The 14221-nt window shown below is 46.3% G+C and overlaps 1 protein-coding gene across 1 annotated transcript in view; it reads left to right on the top strand.

Annotated features, from left to right (window-relative positions):
• Positions 1-12718: 12718 nt before the first annotated feature.
• FAM117B (family with sequence similarity 117 member B) overlaps positions 12719-14221 on the top strand; it is a 131650-nt gene continuing 130147 nt past the window's right edge. Inside the window, exon 1 of the mRNA XM_030916810.1 lies at positions 12719-13574. Within this exon, the coding sequence (XP_030772670.1) occupies positions 12791-13574 (784 nt within the window). The 5' untranslated portion in view covers positions 12719-12790. The remainder of the gene's footprint in view (positions 13575-14221) is intronic.

A 14221-nucleotide genomic window follows, 5' to 3' on the forward strand; every position in this document is an offset into this window, starting at 1 on the left:
AATCCTCTTGCTTCAGCCTCCTGAGTAGCTGGTACTACAGGTGTGCATCACCCTGCCTGGCTAATTTTTTTATTTTTTGTGGGGATGAGGTCTTGCTATGTTGCCCAGGCTGGTCTCTAGCTCCTCAGCTCAAGCGATCCTCTTGCTTTGGCCTCCCAAAGTGCTGAGATTATAGGCCTGAGCCACTGTGCCTGGCCCAAAACATATTTTAAATATTTAAAAACTTATAATAAAAATCAATTAATTTAATATAATATATTTTATTTTATTTTATTTATTTTTTCAAGACAGTCTCACTTACTCTGTTGCCCAGGCTGGAGTGCAATGGAGTAATCTCAGCTCACATAAACCTCCGCCTCCTGGGTTCAACCAATTCTCCTGCCTCAGCCTCTCGAGTAGCTGGGATTACAGGCGCACGCCACCACACTTGGCTAATTTTTGTATTTTTAGTAGAGACTGGGTTTCACCATGTTGGCCAGGCTGGTCTCAAACTCCTGGCCTCAAGTGATCCACCTGCCTCTTGGCCTCTCAAAGTGCTGGGATTATAGGTGTGAGCCACCACGCCTGGCCAATCTAATAAATTTTAATGTATTGGGGCCACTACTAGTTAATATCTGCTGTCACGGTTTTTTTTTTTTTTAGACAGATTCTCACTCTGTCGCTAGGCTGGAGCGCAGTAGCGTGATCTCAGCTTACTGCAACCTCTGCCTCCCTGGTTCAAGCAATTCTATTGCCTCAGCCTCCAGAGTGGCTGGGGCTACAGGTGCGCACCACCATGCCCAGCTAATTTTTGTATTTTTAGTAGAGACAGGGTTTCACCATGTTGGCCAGGATGGTCTCAATCTCTCAACCTTGTGATCTGCCTGCCTCGGCCTCCCAAAGTGCTGGGATTACAAGTGTGAGCCACTGTGCCTGGCCAGTATTTTCTTTATGTAGACTTCAGTGTTAAATTTTTCCTGTCATTTTAGAGCATATATTTGAATTTATTGTAAACATGTCATTACTTAAAAAGATTGTAGCTTTACATTGGTCTATTTCACTAGCACTACATTCTAACCAACTGAGCCAACCGGCCAGCTACACTGTTCTTTTTAAAATCCAGGTCTGCATATGTCTCCTTAGAGAAAAATCTCCAGGTAACTACGCAACCACAGCTTATGTGCGCTGAGCACAATTAAACATCTAGCAAAGTTCATCTGTTTGATGTACATTCTTATGTACAATAACAAATACATGGACAACATGTCAGGTAAGGTAGATAGGGTTTTGCAGATTCTTAAATTTAGAGCTTTATACATTTTCAGTGTTTGCCTGAATTTTGTAAGAAAGCATGTGAGTAGTTGTATGTTTTTGTGAACCAATTTTTAAAATGTTTATCATGGCCACTGAAACAGAGACAAAGTAACAATAGAATAAGGAATCACCCTATACTTGTCACCCTGCTTCAACAATTATCGATATTCTTCCATTCTCGTGGCATCTATATCTCCATTTGATCTCCTCTTTATTATTATTTTTTCCAGTATTTTCCATTGCTCCTATTTCAAGTCTGAGTCTGCCTAGTTGCAGAATAATTAAAAGCACACTGTTGGCCAGGTGTGTGGCTCACGCCTGTAATCCCAACACTGGGAGGCCGAGACCAGCGGATCACCTGAGGTCAGGAATTTGAAACTAGCCTGACCAACATGGAGAAACCCTGTTTCCACTAAAATTAGCCGGGCATGGTGGCGCATGCCTGTAATCCCAGCTACTTGGGAGGCTGAGGCAGGAGACTCGCTTAAACCCAGGAGGCAGAGGTTGTGAGGGCGCCGAGATCACGCCATTGCACTCCAGCCTGGGCAACAAGAGCGAAACTCCGTTTCAAAAAACAAAAACAAGAACAAAACAAAACAAAACAAAACAAAACAAAAACACTGTTGCCATTTGCAATTACTTCTCTGTATTAATCAGGATTTTCTCAATATTGCTCAACCCCCAAAAAAATACAGAAATATTTTGGATACTGAAACTATCATTTATAAACCCTAATTTCAAATTGTAATGCTCACCAAAATAACCTTGTTTTCTGAGATTCCTTTTTTTTTTTTTTTTTTTACATTAGATCTTTCTTCGGGGGCTAAAATGAATACATAAACATTGCTTTCAAAACTTCAAATAGTACAAAGAGGATGTATACAAAAGGACATGTTCTTCCTTTCTCCACCCCTCCCAGTTCCCCTTTTCAGAGTCCAGTTTCTTGGGAGAACCTCCAGATATTCTATACATGTGCATATAACTATGCATATAACTAAAGTCTTTAAAAAGCAAAGGCCAGCCGGGTGCAGTGGCTCACGCCTGTAACCCCAGCACTCTGGGAGGCCGAGGCAGGCGGATCACCTGAGATCGGGAGTTCGAGGCCAGCCTGACCGACATGGAGAAACCCTGTCTCTACTAAAAATACAAAATTAGCCAGGCATGGTGGTGTATGCCTGTAATTCCAGCTTCTCAGGAGGCTGAGGCAGGAGAATCGCTTGAACCCAGGAGGTGGAGGTCGCGGTGAGCCAAGATCGCACCATTGCACTCCAGCCTGGGCAACAAGAGCAAAACTCTGTCTCAAAAAAAAAAAAAAAAAAAAAGCAAAGGCTATTGGTAGTATACACTGTTCTATATCGTGTTTTTGTTTAATTACCATCCTTTTTTCTGAGACAGAATCTCACTCTATTACCAGGAGTGCAGTGGTGTGATCTTGGCTAACTGCAACTCCCCCATCCTGGATTCAAGTGATTCTTGTGCCTCAGCCTCCTGAGTAGCTGGGATTACAGGCACGTGCCACCACGCCCAGCTAATTATTGTATTTTTACTGGCGAGACAAGGTTTCGCCACATTGGCTAGGCTGGTCTCGAACTTCTGCCCACCTCAGCCTCCCAAAGTTCTGGGATTACAGGTGTGAGCCACTGCACCCAGCCTCAATTAACATACATTCTAATACATAGATTGAAGAGTTTCTGAAAAGATACAAGAACTGCTGGTATAGCAGAAACCATATCTCTGAAAGTACAATGTCAATGAACCAAAAGAGGAGGAGCAATACTGTCCTTTTAAGAACCAGAAAAGTTCTGGTTCAGAACTGTCATATCAATGACAGTTGATATTTGAGTTGAACCTTTTTTTTTCCTTTTTGAGACAGGGTCTCATTATGTTGCCCAGTGTGGTCTCCACCTCCTGGGCTCAAGCGATCCTTCTACCTCAGCCTCACAATTAGCCAGGATTATAGGCATGCACCACTGAGCCTGGTCTTAAGTCAAATCTTGACAGAATATTGAAGCATGGCAGAAAAGTAGATTGTTTTAAGTGGTAATATTCACCAATTCCAAACATAATTTCTTTGGTTCTCCTTCTTCTTCCCTTTTCTTTTCTTCCCAGCATGTTAGTTGGTAGGTACAAAATATCTTGAGCAGCTGCGGGTCTGTTGAAAGTCATCCTGACTGGGCACGGTGGCTCACGCCTGTAATCCCAGCACTTTGGGAAGCCAAGGCGGGTGGATCGCTTGAGCCCAGGAGTTCAAGACCAGCCTTGGCAACATGGAGAAACCCAATCTCTACTAAAAATACAAAACTAGCCACGCGTGGTGGGATGCATCTGTAGTCCCAGCTACTTGGGAGGCTGAGGTGGGAGAATCACCTGAGCCTGGAAGTTCAAGGCTGCAGTGAGCTGTGATCACGCCACTGTACTCCAGCCTGGGTGACAGGGCAAGATCCTGTCTCGAGAGTCTTTTGGGAAAAAAAAAAAAAAAAAAGAAAGCCACTAACCTACTGTAGTGAAAGGATGCTGGAATAAGAATTGAAAGACCCCAGTTCTAATTTTAGGAAGCCATTTAACCTCTTTAGTTTCCTCATTTATATCATGAATATACCATATGTTTGTCTTTTTTATTAGATTTTTGAGACAATCTGCTGGACTAGAGTACCATCCTATGGTGAAACCAAATTGGCTTTGGAGTCTAAAATCATGGGTTTGAAATCAGTTGGTTTTTGGTTTTGTTTTGTTTGTTGCTGTGAATGCTATAGTTGCTAAATCATTCATTTCTTTAGCAGGAGATTATTGCGTATCTGCCATATGCCAGCTTCTGCGAGGCATAAAGATACAAGGGTGGACAAGACAGACAGGATCTTAAATTGTAATTTTTTTGAGGACAGTGTGTACCAGGCACTGTGGTAAGGCAGAGAAGTAATGGGAAATCCCTAGGTAACCTCATGTGTCGCACAGGTGCAAATAATGTCTATGTGCTGAAACCTCACAGTCTGACTTCTCTGAAAGTGAGTCTTCTATATATATATCCAACGTATGTTTTATTTATTTATGGTTTTGTTCGGAGATGGAGTCTTGCTCTGTTGTCCAGGCTGGAGTGCAGTGGCGTGATCTTGGCTCACTGCAACTTCCACCTCCCGGATTAAAGCGATTCTCTTACCTCAGCCTCCCGAGTAGCTGGGACTACAGATGCACACCACCACACTTGGCTAATTTTTGTATTTTTCGCAGAAATGGGGTTTCACCATGTTAGCCAGGCTGGTCTTGAACTCCTGACCTCAGGCAACCCACCTGCCTCGGCCTCCCAAACTGCTGGAATTACAGGTGTGAGCCACTGTGTCCAGCCTATTTAGTTATTTTTTGAGACAGTCTTGTTCTCTTACCCAGGCTGGAGTGCAATGGAGCAGTCTTGGCTCACGGCAACCTCCCCCTCTCCGGTTCAAGTGATTCTCCTGCCTCAGCCTCTTGAGTAGCTGGGATTACAGGCACCTGCCACAGTGCCTGGCTAATTTTTGTGTTTTTAGTAGAGACGGGGGTTTTGCCATGTTGGCCAGGCTGGTCTCAGATGCCTAACCTCAAGTGATCTGCCTGTCTCAGCCTCCCAAAGTGCTGAGATTACAGCGCCTGGCCTCAACACGTATTTTAAATAATTCATTAGAAACTCAAACCTAGTATGTACAAACCTAAACTGATTTCAATACCACGGCTTTTCCTCCCCACTCTTCCCCTTCTCTATAAACACAACACCATCTACCACAATTTTCAAGCCAGAAATCTAGGGGACTTCCCCTAGAAACCTCCCATACCTCCGATCACCTGCAAGACAAATTAACTCTACCTAGAAGGTAGGTCTTGAATCCATCCACTTTTTCTGTCTCTGAAATCCCCCTTGCTCAGACTTCTTTGCAATAGGCTCCTTATGATTTTCCTCACTTCCTGATCTCCTACAAGCCATTCTCCATACAGTAGCCAGAGTGGATTCCCAGCGTGAAAACAACAGCAACAGCAGCAATAACAAACACAGACAAAACAAATAAACAAAACTGAAAATACAAGTATTCTTTAATTCCCAAACCTTCCTGAGAAGTTTCTTCCTCTGGGTTCTGGAGCTTCTGTTGTGCTACTCAGGATAAATTAATTACAGATGCAGAAATAGTGAGGTCAGAAAGAACAGACTGATATACTTTAGTTTAGCAAAGGCAGGGAGTTATTCAAGAAACAAGAATGGAGCCTAGGAGGTGGGAGAATGAGGTCAAAGAAGAAAAGCCAGGTCCAGGTCTGGCCTATTTTTAGAGAGATGAGAGATTGGAGACTGTTGCTGTGTTGTGATGAGTAGAACTTGGAGAAAAAGATCAAAGTTTTTTATCATGTCTATTGAGATGCATGCAAATAAATTCGCTTTTCATAACCTTTTGTTATATGTCAAATACCATGCTTATTTCATAGATTTCAGTAAATATTAGATAGCCTTTCATTTCTACTTTAACAGGTGTCTATTGTTTCTTTTCAGTGAGACATTGTGCTGATGGAGGCAATGAGTGGGCTCAGCTCTATTCAAAATACATTATTGTACTTAGAATAAAATCTGAATCCCTTACCAGGGTCTAAAAAGCTCTGCATTATCTAGCCTTTACCTGTCCCATCTTATCTCTGAACTACTCACCTTTGCTGATGCTGCCCTTCCTCTGGTTCCTTCAACAGACAGCTGTTTCCTTTCTCAGGCTCTGCGCAGCTATTTCCTGTTTAAAATGTTCTTTCTATGATGGTTCATTGTGGTTTTTTTTTTTTTTTTTTTTTTTTTTTTTTTGTTGTTGTTGTTGTTTGTTTTGTTTTGTTTTTGAGATGGAGGTCTTGCTCTGTTGCCCAGGCTGGAGTGCAGTGGCACAATCTTGGCTCACTGCAACCTCCGCCTCCCTGGTTCAAGCAATTCTCCTGTCTCAGCCTCCTGAGTAGCTGGGACTACAGGCGCCCGCCACCACGCCTGGCTAATTTTTGTATTTTTAGTAGAGACGGGGTTTCACCATGTTGGTCAGGCTGGGCTCGAATTCCTGACCTCAGGTGATCTGCCCGCCTCAGCCTTCTAAAGTGCTGGGATTACAGGGGTGAGCCACTGCACCCGGCTGGCTCATTCTTATCTTTTAGGTCTTATCTTAACTTCAGAAAGGACTTCTCACCTAGCTTAGCTAGATCTCTACTATTGCCCTCTTCGATGGCACTCTGCTTTTTTTTTTCTACAGAATTTTGCAAGTGGTAATTTATTTACATGTGTAGTTATATGTGTGTGCACCTATGCATGTTTCATTTACTTGCTCACTGTCTCCAGCAGATGTTAAGTCCATGAGGATAAGGAGCTTGTGGGTTTGCTCATCACTGTAAAGCCATCACAGTGTTCTGCACATAGAAGGCAGTCAATGAATATTTGTTGAGTGAACAAATAAGCTCTTATGGAGGTTAACACTGAGAAGGAAATACAGATATTGAACAAATAACCCAGGGAAACTAACTTAAGTGGGTTGGGTGGGTATGACAACCCAGGCCTCTTCCATCTAAAAACTGAGAAGTTGGCCACTTGACAAGAGTGAGACGTGTTCCAAGGAGAAGAACTAGCATGTGTGAAGGAATTAGGATAAGACTATTGTTTTGGGGGGAAATGAAAGAAGAGCAGTGTGGCGGGAGCCTAGAGAGGAGGACAGGTCAGAGGTGGGCCCATGGAACTTATGGTAAACCTCAGGACTGGGGGACTGGTCCTAAGAAGGGATGGTAAGCTTTAGGCTATGTAGTAAGGTGATTATGTTTGTGGTTTTAAGATAGCACTATAGATGTGTGGGGAATTGGGAGCTTGGAGAAGTAGGGTGGGGCAGAGATGATCTAGGGAGATTGGCTAAGCAAGAGTAAGAGTGCAGGCCAGAGAAGATACAGGTTGGCTAGAAGGGATGGCAGGTCTGGAGAATAGTAGTAGATTCATGAGAGATTTAAGAACAAGAGTAGTTAAGATACAGTGATTCGCTGGCCTTATCCCAAGGAAAGGGGAGAGCCAAGATGACTTCCAGGGTTTTGATTTAGACTACTTAGCAGATGGTGGTACCACTGACTGAGATAGGGAAGACTGCAAGGGAGTGGTGGTGAAGAGATGATGGATTTACTTGTGGATAAGGTTTGTGGTACCTGTGAGATATAGGAGAAGAGATGCCAAGCAGGCAGTTGAAGAGATGGCAGTGTGATGGTCAGTGGAATCCTGGGCACAAATGCAGCTGCCAGTCTAGGAAGTGAGAGGCCTAGATGAGTTTCTCAGGCACTCTTACTTTTTAAGGGTCAGATTGAGAAGGAGCCAGCAAAAGTGACCAAGGCACAGTCAGAGAGGTAAGAAGGACACCTGGAAATATGTAGTGCTATGGACACACATTTGGCCTAAGACAAATTTCAGTGAAGTACCAGTCAGATTTTAAGTACAGAATATCACTAAAGACTTCAAGTTCTTATAATTCTCCTTTTTATTAAGAAATCATGCATCAACATTTCTTGAGGAAAAAACCTCTTTTTTTGTTTTTAGACACAAGGTCTCACTCTGTCACCCAGGGTGGAGTGCAGTAGTGCCATCATGGCTCACTACAGCCTCAAACTCCTGGGCTCAGAGGATCCTCCCACCTCAGCCTCCTGAGTAGCTAGGACTACAGGTGTGTGTCACCACACCTGGCTAATTAAAAAAAAAATAATAATAATACCACTGGAATGCAGTGGTATGATCTCAGCTCACTGCAACCTCCACCTCCTGAGTTCAAGTGATTCTCCTGCCTCAGCCTTCTGAGTAGCTGGGATTACAGGTGTGCGCCACCATGCTTGGCTAATTGTTGTATTTTTAGTAGAGATGGAGTTTTGCCATGTTGGCCAGGCTGGTCTCAAACTCCTGGCCTCAAGTGATCCATTCGCCTCGGTCTCTCAAAGTGCTGAGATTACAGGTGTGAGCCATTGCACCGGGGCCCTAATTCTAGAAGTTTTTGTAGAGATGGAGTCTTGTTATGTTACTCAGGCTGATCTTAAACTCTTGGGCTCAAGCAATCCTCCCGCCTCAGCCTCCCAAAGTGTTGGGATTACAAGTGTGAACCACTGTGCTTGGCTTTCTTTTCTTTCTTTTTTGAGATAGGGTCTCACTCTGTTGCTAGGCTGGAATGCAGTGGTGTGTTCATGGCTCACTGCAGCCTTGACCTCCCAGGTTCAGGTGATGCTCCCATCTTAGCCTCCCAAGTAGCTCATACTACAGGTGTGCACCACCATGTGCAGCTAATTTTAAAATTTTTTGTAGAGATAGGGTTTTTCATGTTGTCCAGGCTGGTCTTGAACTCCTGGGCTCAAGGCATCTGCCCACCTCAGCCTTCCAAAGTGCTGGGACTACAGGCACTGTGCCTGGCCTCTCAGGTCTCTATTTTCATGTCAGTATTTTACCCTACAGTATTTTATAAAAGGCTTATGACTTTTATACAATTATTATAATTACAATGGATGCATACTTTTGATTTTTTTCATTTTAAAGTGAAAAGAATTTGTGATTTCATAATTACCATTTTGATGGCTGTATAATGTTCCATTCAATAACATTTTAGAGGTTTGTAAGTGGATACAGCTGATTCTAGAATAACTAAAGGAGGAAAAGAAACCACTACAGGACAATAAACATTTTCATAAAACCCATCTTCCTTTACCACGGCAGGATCATTGTAGAGTTAAGCAAGCACAGGAGCAAATGAGCCTATCAATAATTTTGTCTTTTGAAATTTAAATATAGACAAACTAATTCTAACATGTTGCTTTCTGTCTACAATTATATACAGTTATGTTTCAATCTCGGAGAGAAAGTGGGAAAATTTGAATTATATCCTAAGAAGAGCAGGGTTAAACTAGAGGAAGATATGTTTATTTTGTTGATCCTTGAAATACAAGGACTCTCTTTGTAGATAAACAAGCAAACTAAAAACCAATACATCACCTTGATGCACATTGTTTTCTTTGAATCTTCAACAATAGATAATGAAGTCAAGGGCAAGAGGAAACGATGCTTTTATTCATTGCCATTAAATCTTAAAAACAGACTGAAGAGCTCTAAGGTATTGAAGCAAGTTTTTCTTTTCTTTTTAGCATTCTTTAATAATTTAATACTTTTTAAAAATTATTATTTTTTGAAACAGTATCTCACTCTGTCTCCCAGGCTGGAGTACAGTGGCATGATCTTGACTCACTGCAACCTCTGCCTCCTGGGCTCAAGCGATCCTCCTACCTCAGCCTCCCAAATAGCTGGGACTACAGGCATGCACCAGCTGATTTTCGTAGATACAGGGTTTCACCTTGTTGGCCAGGCTGGTCTTGAACTCCTGGGCTCAAGTGATCCCTCCGCCTTGGCCTTGCAAGGTGCCGGGATCACAGGCATGAGCCACAGCACCCTGCTGAATTTCATGGTTTCAAAGCTTTGATTTACAAGTCATCACAAATATCCTTTAGTACAAAGAGGGCTGAAGTGGTTAATTAACTGCTTTAATTGAAGTGCTCTCATTTGTTTAAAGTTAAGCCCTGAACTGACGAGTGAGGTGAACTGTCAAATAAGATGAAAATGAATTTTCTGGAACTGTAGGTTTGAGTTTCTGTAGGAAACAACTAGAAGCAAAAGGTGAAATGGCTCCATCAGAGCTCATGACTGAGCCAAGGACATTTTTTTTAAGCTCTTTGATCTAGTGAAATCAGTTGATTTAATGAAATCTAATAAGATCTGCTGAAATCAATTCTTCAGCTAAGGCAAGCTAAAAGCCTCTTGCCACCAACAAAGATGTCTCCAGTTTGGTGATACCCAAATCAATTGATCAGGAAGCTAAGGACACTAGGGCTGCAAGACTACTTTGGATTAATTTAGTAAACATGTATTGAGATCCTACTTTGTGCAAGACAAAATACCACATATGGCTTCCATGATTGATTGATTGATTGATTGGAGACAGAGTCTCGCTGTGTCGTCCAGGCTGCAGTGCAGTGGGTGAGATCTCTGTTCACTGCAGCCTCCGACTTCCGGGTTTCAAGCTATTCTCTTGCTTCAGCCTCCTGAGTAGCTGAGATTATAGGCATGCACCACCATGCCTGGTTAATTTTGTATTTTTAGTAGAGACAGGGTTTCACCATGTTGGCCAGGTTGATCTTGAACACCTGACCTCAAGTGATCTGCCTTGGCCTCCCAAAGTGCTGGGATTACATCCTTATTTAAAGGCATATCTTGTCTATCCATTGTTTTCAGACCAGACTTGGCTCTTTGCATGGATCCTGCTGGCAGTTTCCTGTATGTTCCTATACAGTGAGAAGCTATTTTTGGCTTCACACCAGGCTGTAGGGGCCAGATAGTGATGTCAGATCTATCCAGAGCACCAGTCAACCTAAGGCAGGTTCCTAGGCTAAGGGGCTGGGGCTTTCTCTGTGGAGGGGGAGATAGGAGGAGAAAAGGGAATGGATGATAAGGAGAGATGTGTGTCTCTGAATCACGTGGAGACTCTGGAAGTGCTGACCACCTTCTACACACCACATTTTCATATGATCCTTCATTAATAATCATAACAACTGTATGAAGCACATGGTATTGTTTAACTGCATTTTACAGATAAGGAGACTGGCTAGTTACCTACCCAAGGTCACAGAGTAAGTGGTGGCCATGGGATTTGAATTTCCTCTCTAGGTCTTTTTTTTTTTATTAATTTTTTTAAAACAGAGTTTTGCTCTTGTTGCCCAGGCTGGAGTGCAATGGCCCGATCTTGGCTCCCTCCAACCTCCAACCTCCAACCTCCCAGGTTCAAGCGATTCTCCTGCCTCAGTCTCCCGAGTAGCTGAGATTACAGGTATGTGCCATCATGCCCAGCTAATTTTGTATTTTTAGTAGAGATGGGGTTTCCTCCATGTTGGTCAAGCTGGTCTCCAACTCTCGACCTCAGGTGATCCGCCCGCCTCGGCCTCTCAAAGTGCTGAGATTACAGGCATGAGCCACAGCACCCGGTCTCCTCTCTGGGTCTTTAAAAGCCTTCCACCTCACGCCTGTAATTCCAGCACTTTGGGAGGCCGAGGTGGGCGGATCATGAGGTCAAGAGATCAAGACCACCCTGGCCAACATGGTGAAACCCCAGTCTCTACTAAAAATACAAAAATTAGCCGGGCGTGGCGGCACGCACCTGTAATCCCAGCTACTTGGGAAGCTGAGGCAGGAGAATTGCTTGAACGCGGGAGGCGGAGGTTGCAGCGAGCCGAGATCGAGCCCCTGCACTCCAGCCTGGGGGACAGAGCGAGACTTCATCTCAAAAAAACAAAACAAAACAAAAGTCTTCCACCACCGCGCACAGGGACCCAGTCCAGAGTAGGATTTCAGGTCCAGAGTGAATCATACTATGCTCTCCACTCCCACATTTTTACACGACGAAATCTGTCTAGCATGTACAACTAATAAAAATAGTACAGGGAAAAGAGGTCATGGATAGGCAATTTATAGCCAGAGAGGTGGGATTGTAGGTTTTGGGTCCACCATTTTTTATTTTCTTGATGAGGAGCCCTTTAGGTCATTTTAGAACTAGTGTCACTGCCTGCCTTCCTGGGTCTTTGCCACACCAAAGACTTGTTTCCTCCACTAGACAAAAATATGGATGGCTGGCCCAGTCTCAAACAATGATCGTGTAGAATCAAATAAAGCCCTCTGTAAACCATAGCATTTTACAGACTGGTAAGGTAGCAGCCATCTTTCCAAGGTATCAGGGAACAGCGAAGCAGCTGATTAAAATAGTCTTGATTACTTGAGATACAGGAGGGTAGGAATAACATGTGGTAACTGAACTCCATAGATACTATCTAAAACCGCATTCTAACAGGCAAATTTAATCTTTCTGAGATTTGCCTCTTTGTAGAGCTCTAAAAAATAAGTAAAGGCGAGGGGTGTAAAATGCCACTTAAGATTAGTTAAATTTCTTCTCCTTTTGAGCCCTGTCCATAGGTAGATGGAATTAGGGCAGAACAAAAACATTAAGAATAAAAGCCCGAAGGGGAGGCGCGTACATGTGAATACAAGTGAATACTGGGGTAAGGAAATGAGTTATGCGGAAAAGGCTTCAGACCATCCTTGGGAACTGTTCCGGGTCTGGACATTTCCTTTGGCAACCTTCCAGAGTCTGAGTCCCCAGGGCTCCCCCCGGCGGGAAGGGAAAGGCGCGCGTGGCTAGGCGCGCGCGTACACGGCCACTCACGTGTACACACACACGCGCGCACACTACACATACACACACTGCCCATTTCCTCCGCTCCCTCCCCGCGGGGGGCGGGTCTCTTTCTCTTTAAAGAGCAGACGGTCTCCGCGCACACCCAGGCTCTCAAGGCCTCGGGGGCCCGGGACCCGAGCTGCTCGTAGCCAATGGGAGCGGTAGAGCGGCTCGAGCGCGGCTGACGCTGCACCAATGGGCGATCGTGGGGGGCGGGGGCAGCGGAGGAGACACTATTGTTGATGAGGAGCGGCGGCGGCGGCGGCTGCACCACCTCTTTGCTGCCGGTCCCGGCCCGGTCGCCCCCTGCACCCCGGAGTCCAGCTTCGTCATCCCGCGCGGGGGCCTGCCCTCCGGCCTCCAGAATCCTCCCCCTGCAGCCCAACAACAACAAAACCCCCCCGTCTCGCCCAGTCACCGGGGAGGGGGGGACCATGTCCCAGCGGGTGAGGCGCAATGGGTCCCCCACGCCGGCCGGCTCCCTTGGGGGTGGTGCGGTCGCCACGGCCGGGGGACCCGGGAGCCGCTTGCAGCCCATGAGGGCGACGGTTCCGTTCCAGCTGAAGCAGCAGCAGCAACATGGCAGCCCCACGCGGAGCGGCGGCGGCGGCAACAACAACGGTGGCTGCTGTGGTGGCGCCTCAGGCCCCGCAGGCGGCGGCGGCGGCGGCGGCGGCCCGCGCACCGCCTCGCGCAGCACCAGCCCCACGCGCGGCGGCGGGAACGCGGCCGCGCGCACCAGCCCCACGGTGGCCACGCAGACGGGCGCGTCCGCGACGTCCACGCGAGGCACCAGCCCCACGCGCGGCGCCGCGCCTGGAGCTCGCGGGAGCCCCCCACGGCCACCGCCGCCGCCGCCGTTGCTGGGCACCGTGTCGTCGCCCAGCTCGTCGCCCACCCACCTGTGGACCGGCGAGGTGAGCGCGGCCCCACCCCCAGCCCGCGTCCGGCATCGGAGGAGGTCTCCGGAGCAGAGCCGAAGCTCGCCGGAGAAGAGGAGCCCCAGCGCCCCGGTTTGCAAAGCAGGTAAATGCTGGGGGTCGCGCAGCGAGGGGGAGGCGGCGGCGGGAAGGAGTCCCGGGCGCGCGCTGCAATCGCGCGGGGAATGCCGCGGTGCCCGGGTGGCTGGGGGCGGGGCTGGGGGCGGCGCCGGGCGGTGGGGACCGGGCAGTGCGGCCCCGCCTTTCCCGGGCCTACCCTGCGCCGCGCCCGCCCGTCTCATTCATTCCTCTGCCCGCCCCGCGCGGCTCCCTGGCGGTGGAGGTGCAGTGGCTAAACCTTGGGCTTGAGCTGATGAGTGTTAATGATAACCCTGGCGTCCTGGCCTTATTCCTGGAGGAGTCGTTACTGCTTACCGTCCCTTGAGGGTGAGGCTAGGAGTGGTTTATCACTTTGTTTTAGGCACAAGGTGAATGTTGGCATAGCCCATATCTGCTGCTGCTAAGTATTTCTGTTCACAAAACAGTTTCAGATCTGGGGTACTGAATGCATTAGCAGTGGCAGATTTGGATCACTGAACAGACGAGGCTGAGACCCGTGTTTTAGCATTTTCCAAGACTTGATGAATGGGTAGCAAGAAGTGAGAATTAAGCAAGATTCCTTAGGAAGGTTTATGGATTTTGTCTGAGGCTCTGGGTGTATTTCTGATTTTGTGTACTGATTCTGTGTTTTGA

This window comes from Rhinopithecus roxellana, chromosome 14, assembly GCF_007565055.1.
Source record: "Rhinopithecus roxellana isolate Shanxi Qingling chromosome 14, ASM756505v1, whole genome shotgun sequence".
In the NCBI taxonomy this organism is placed as follows: Eukaryota; Metazoa; Chordata; class Mammalia; order Primates; family Cercopithecidae; genus Rhinopithecus; species Rhinopithecus roxellana.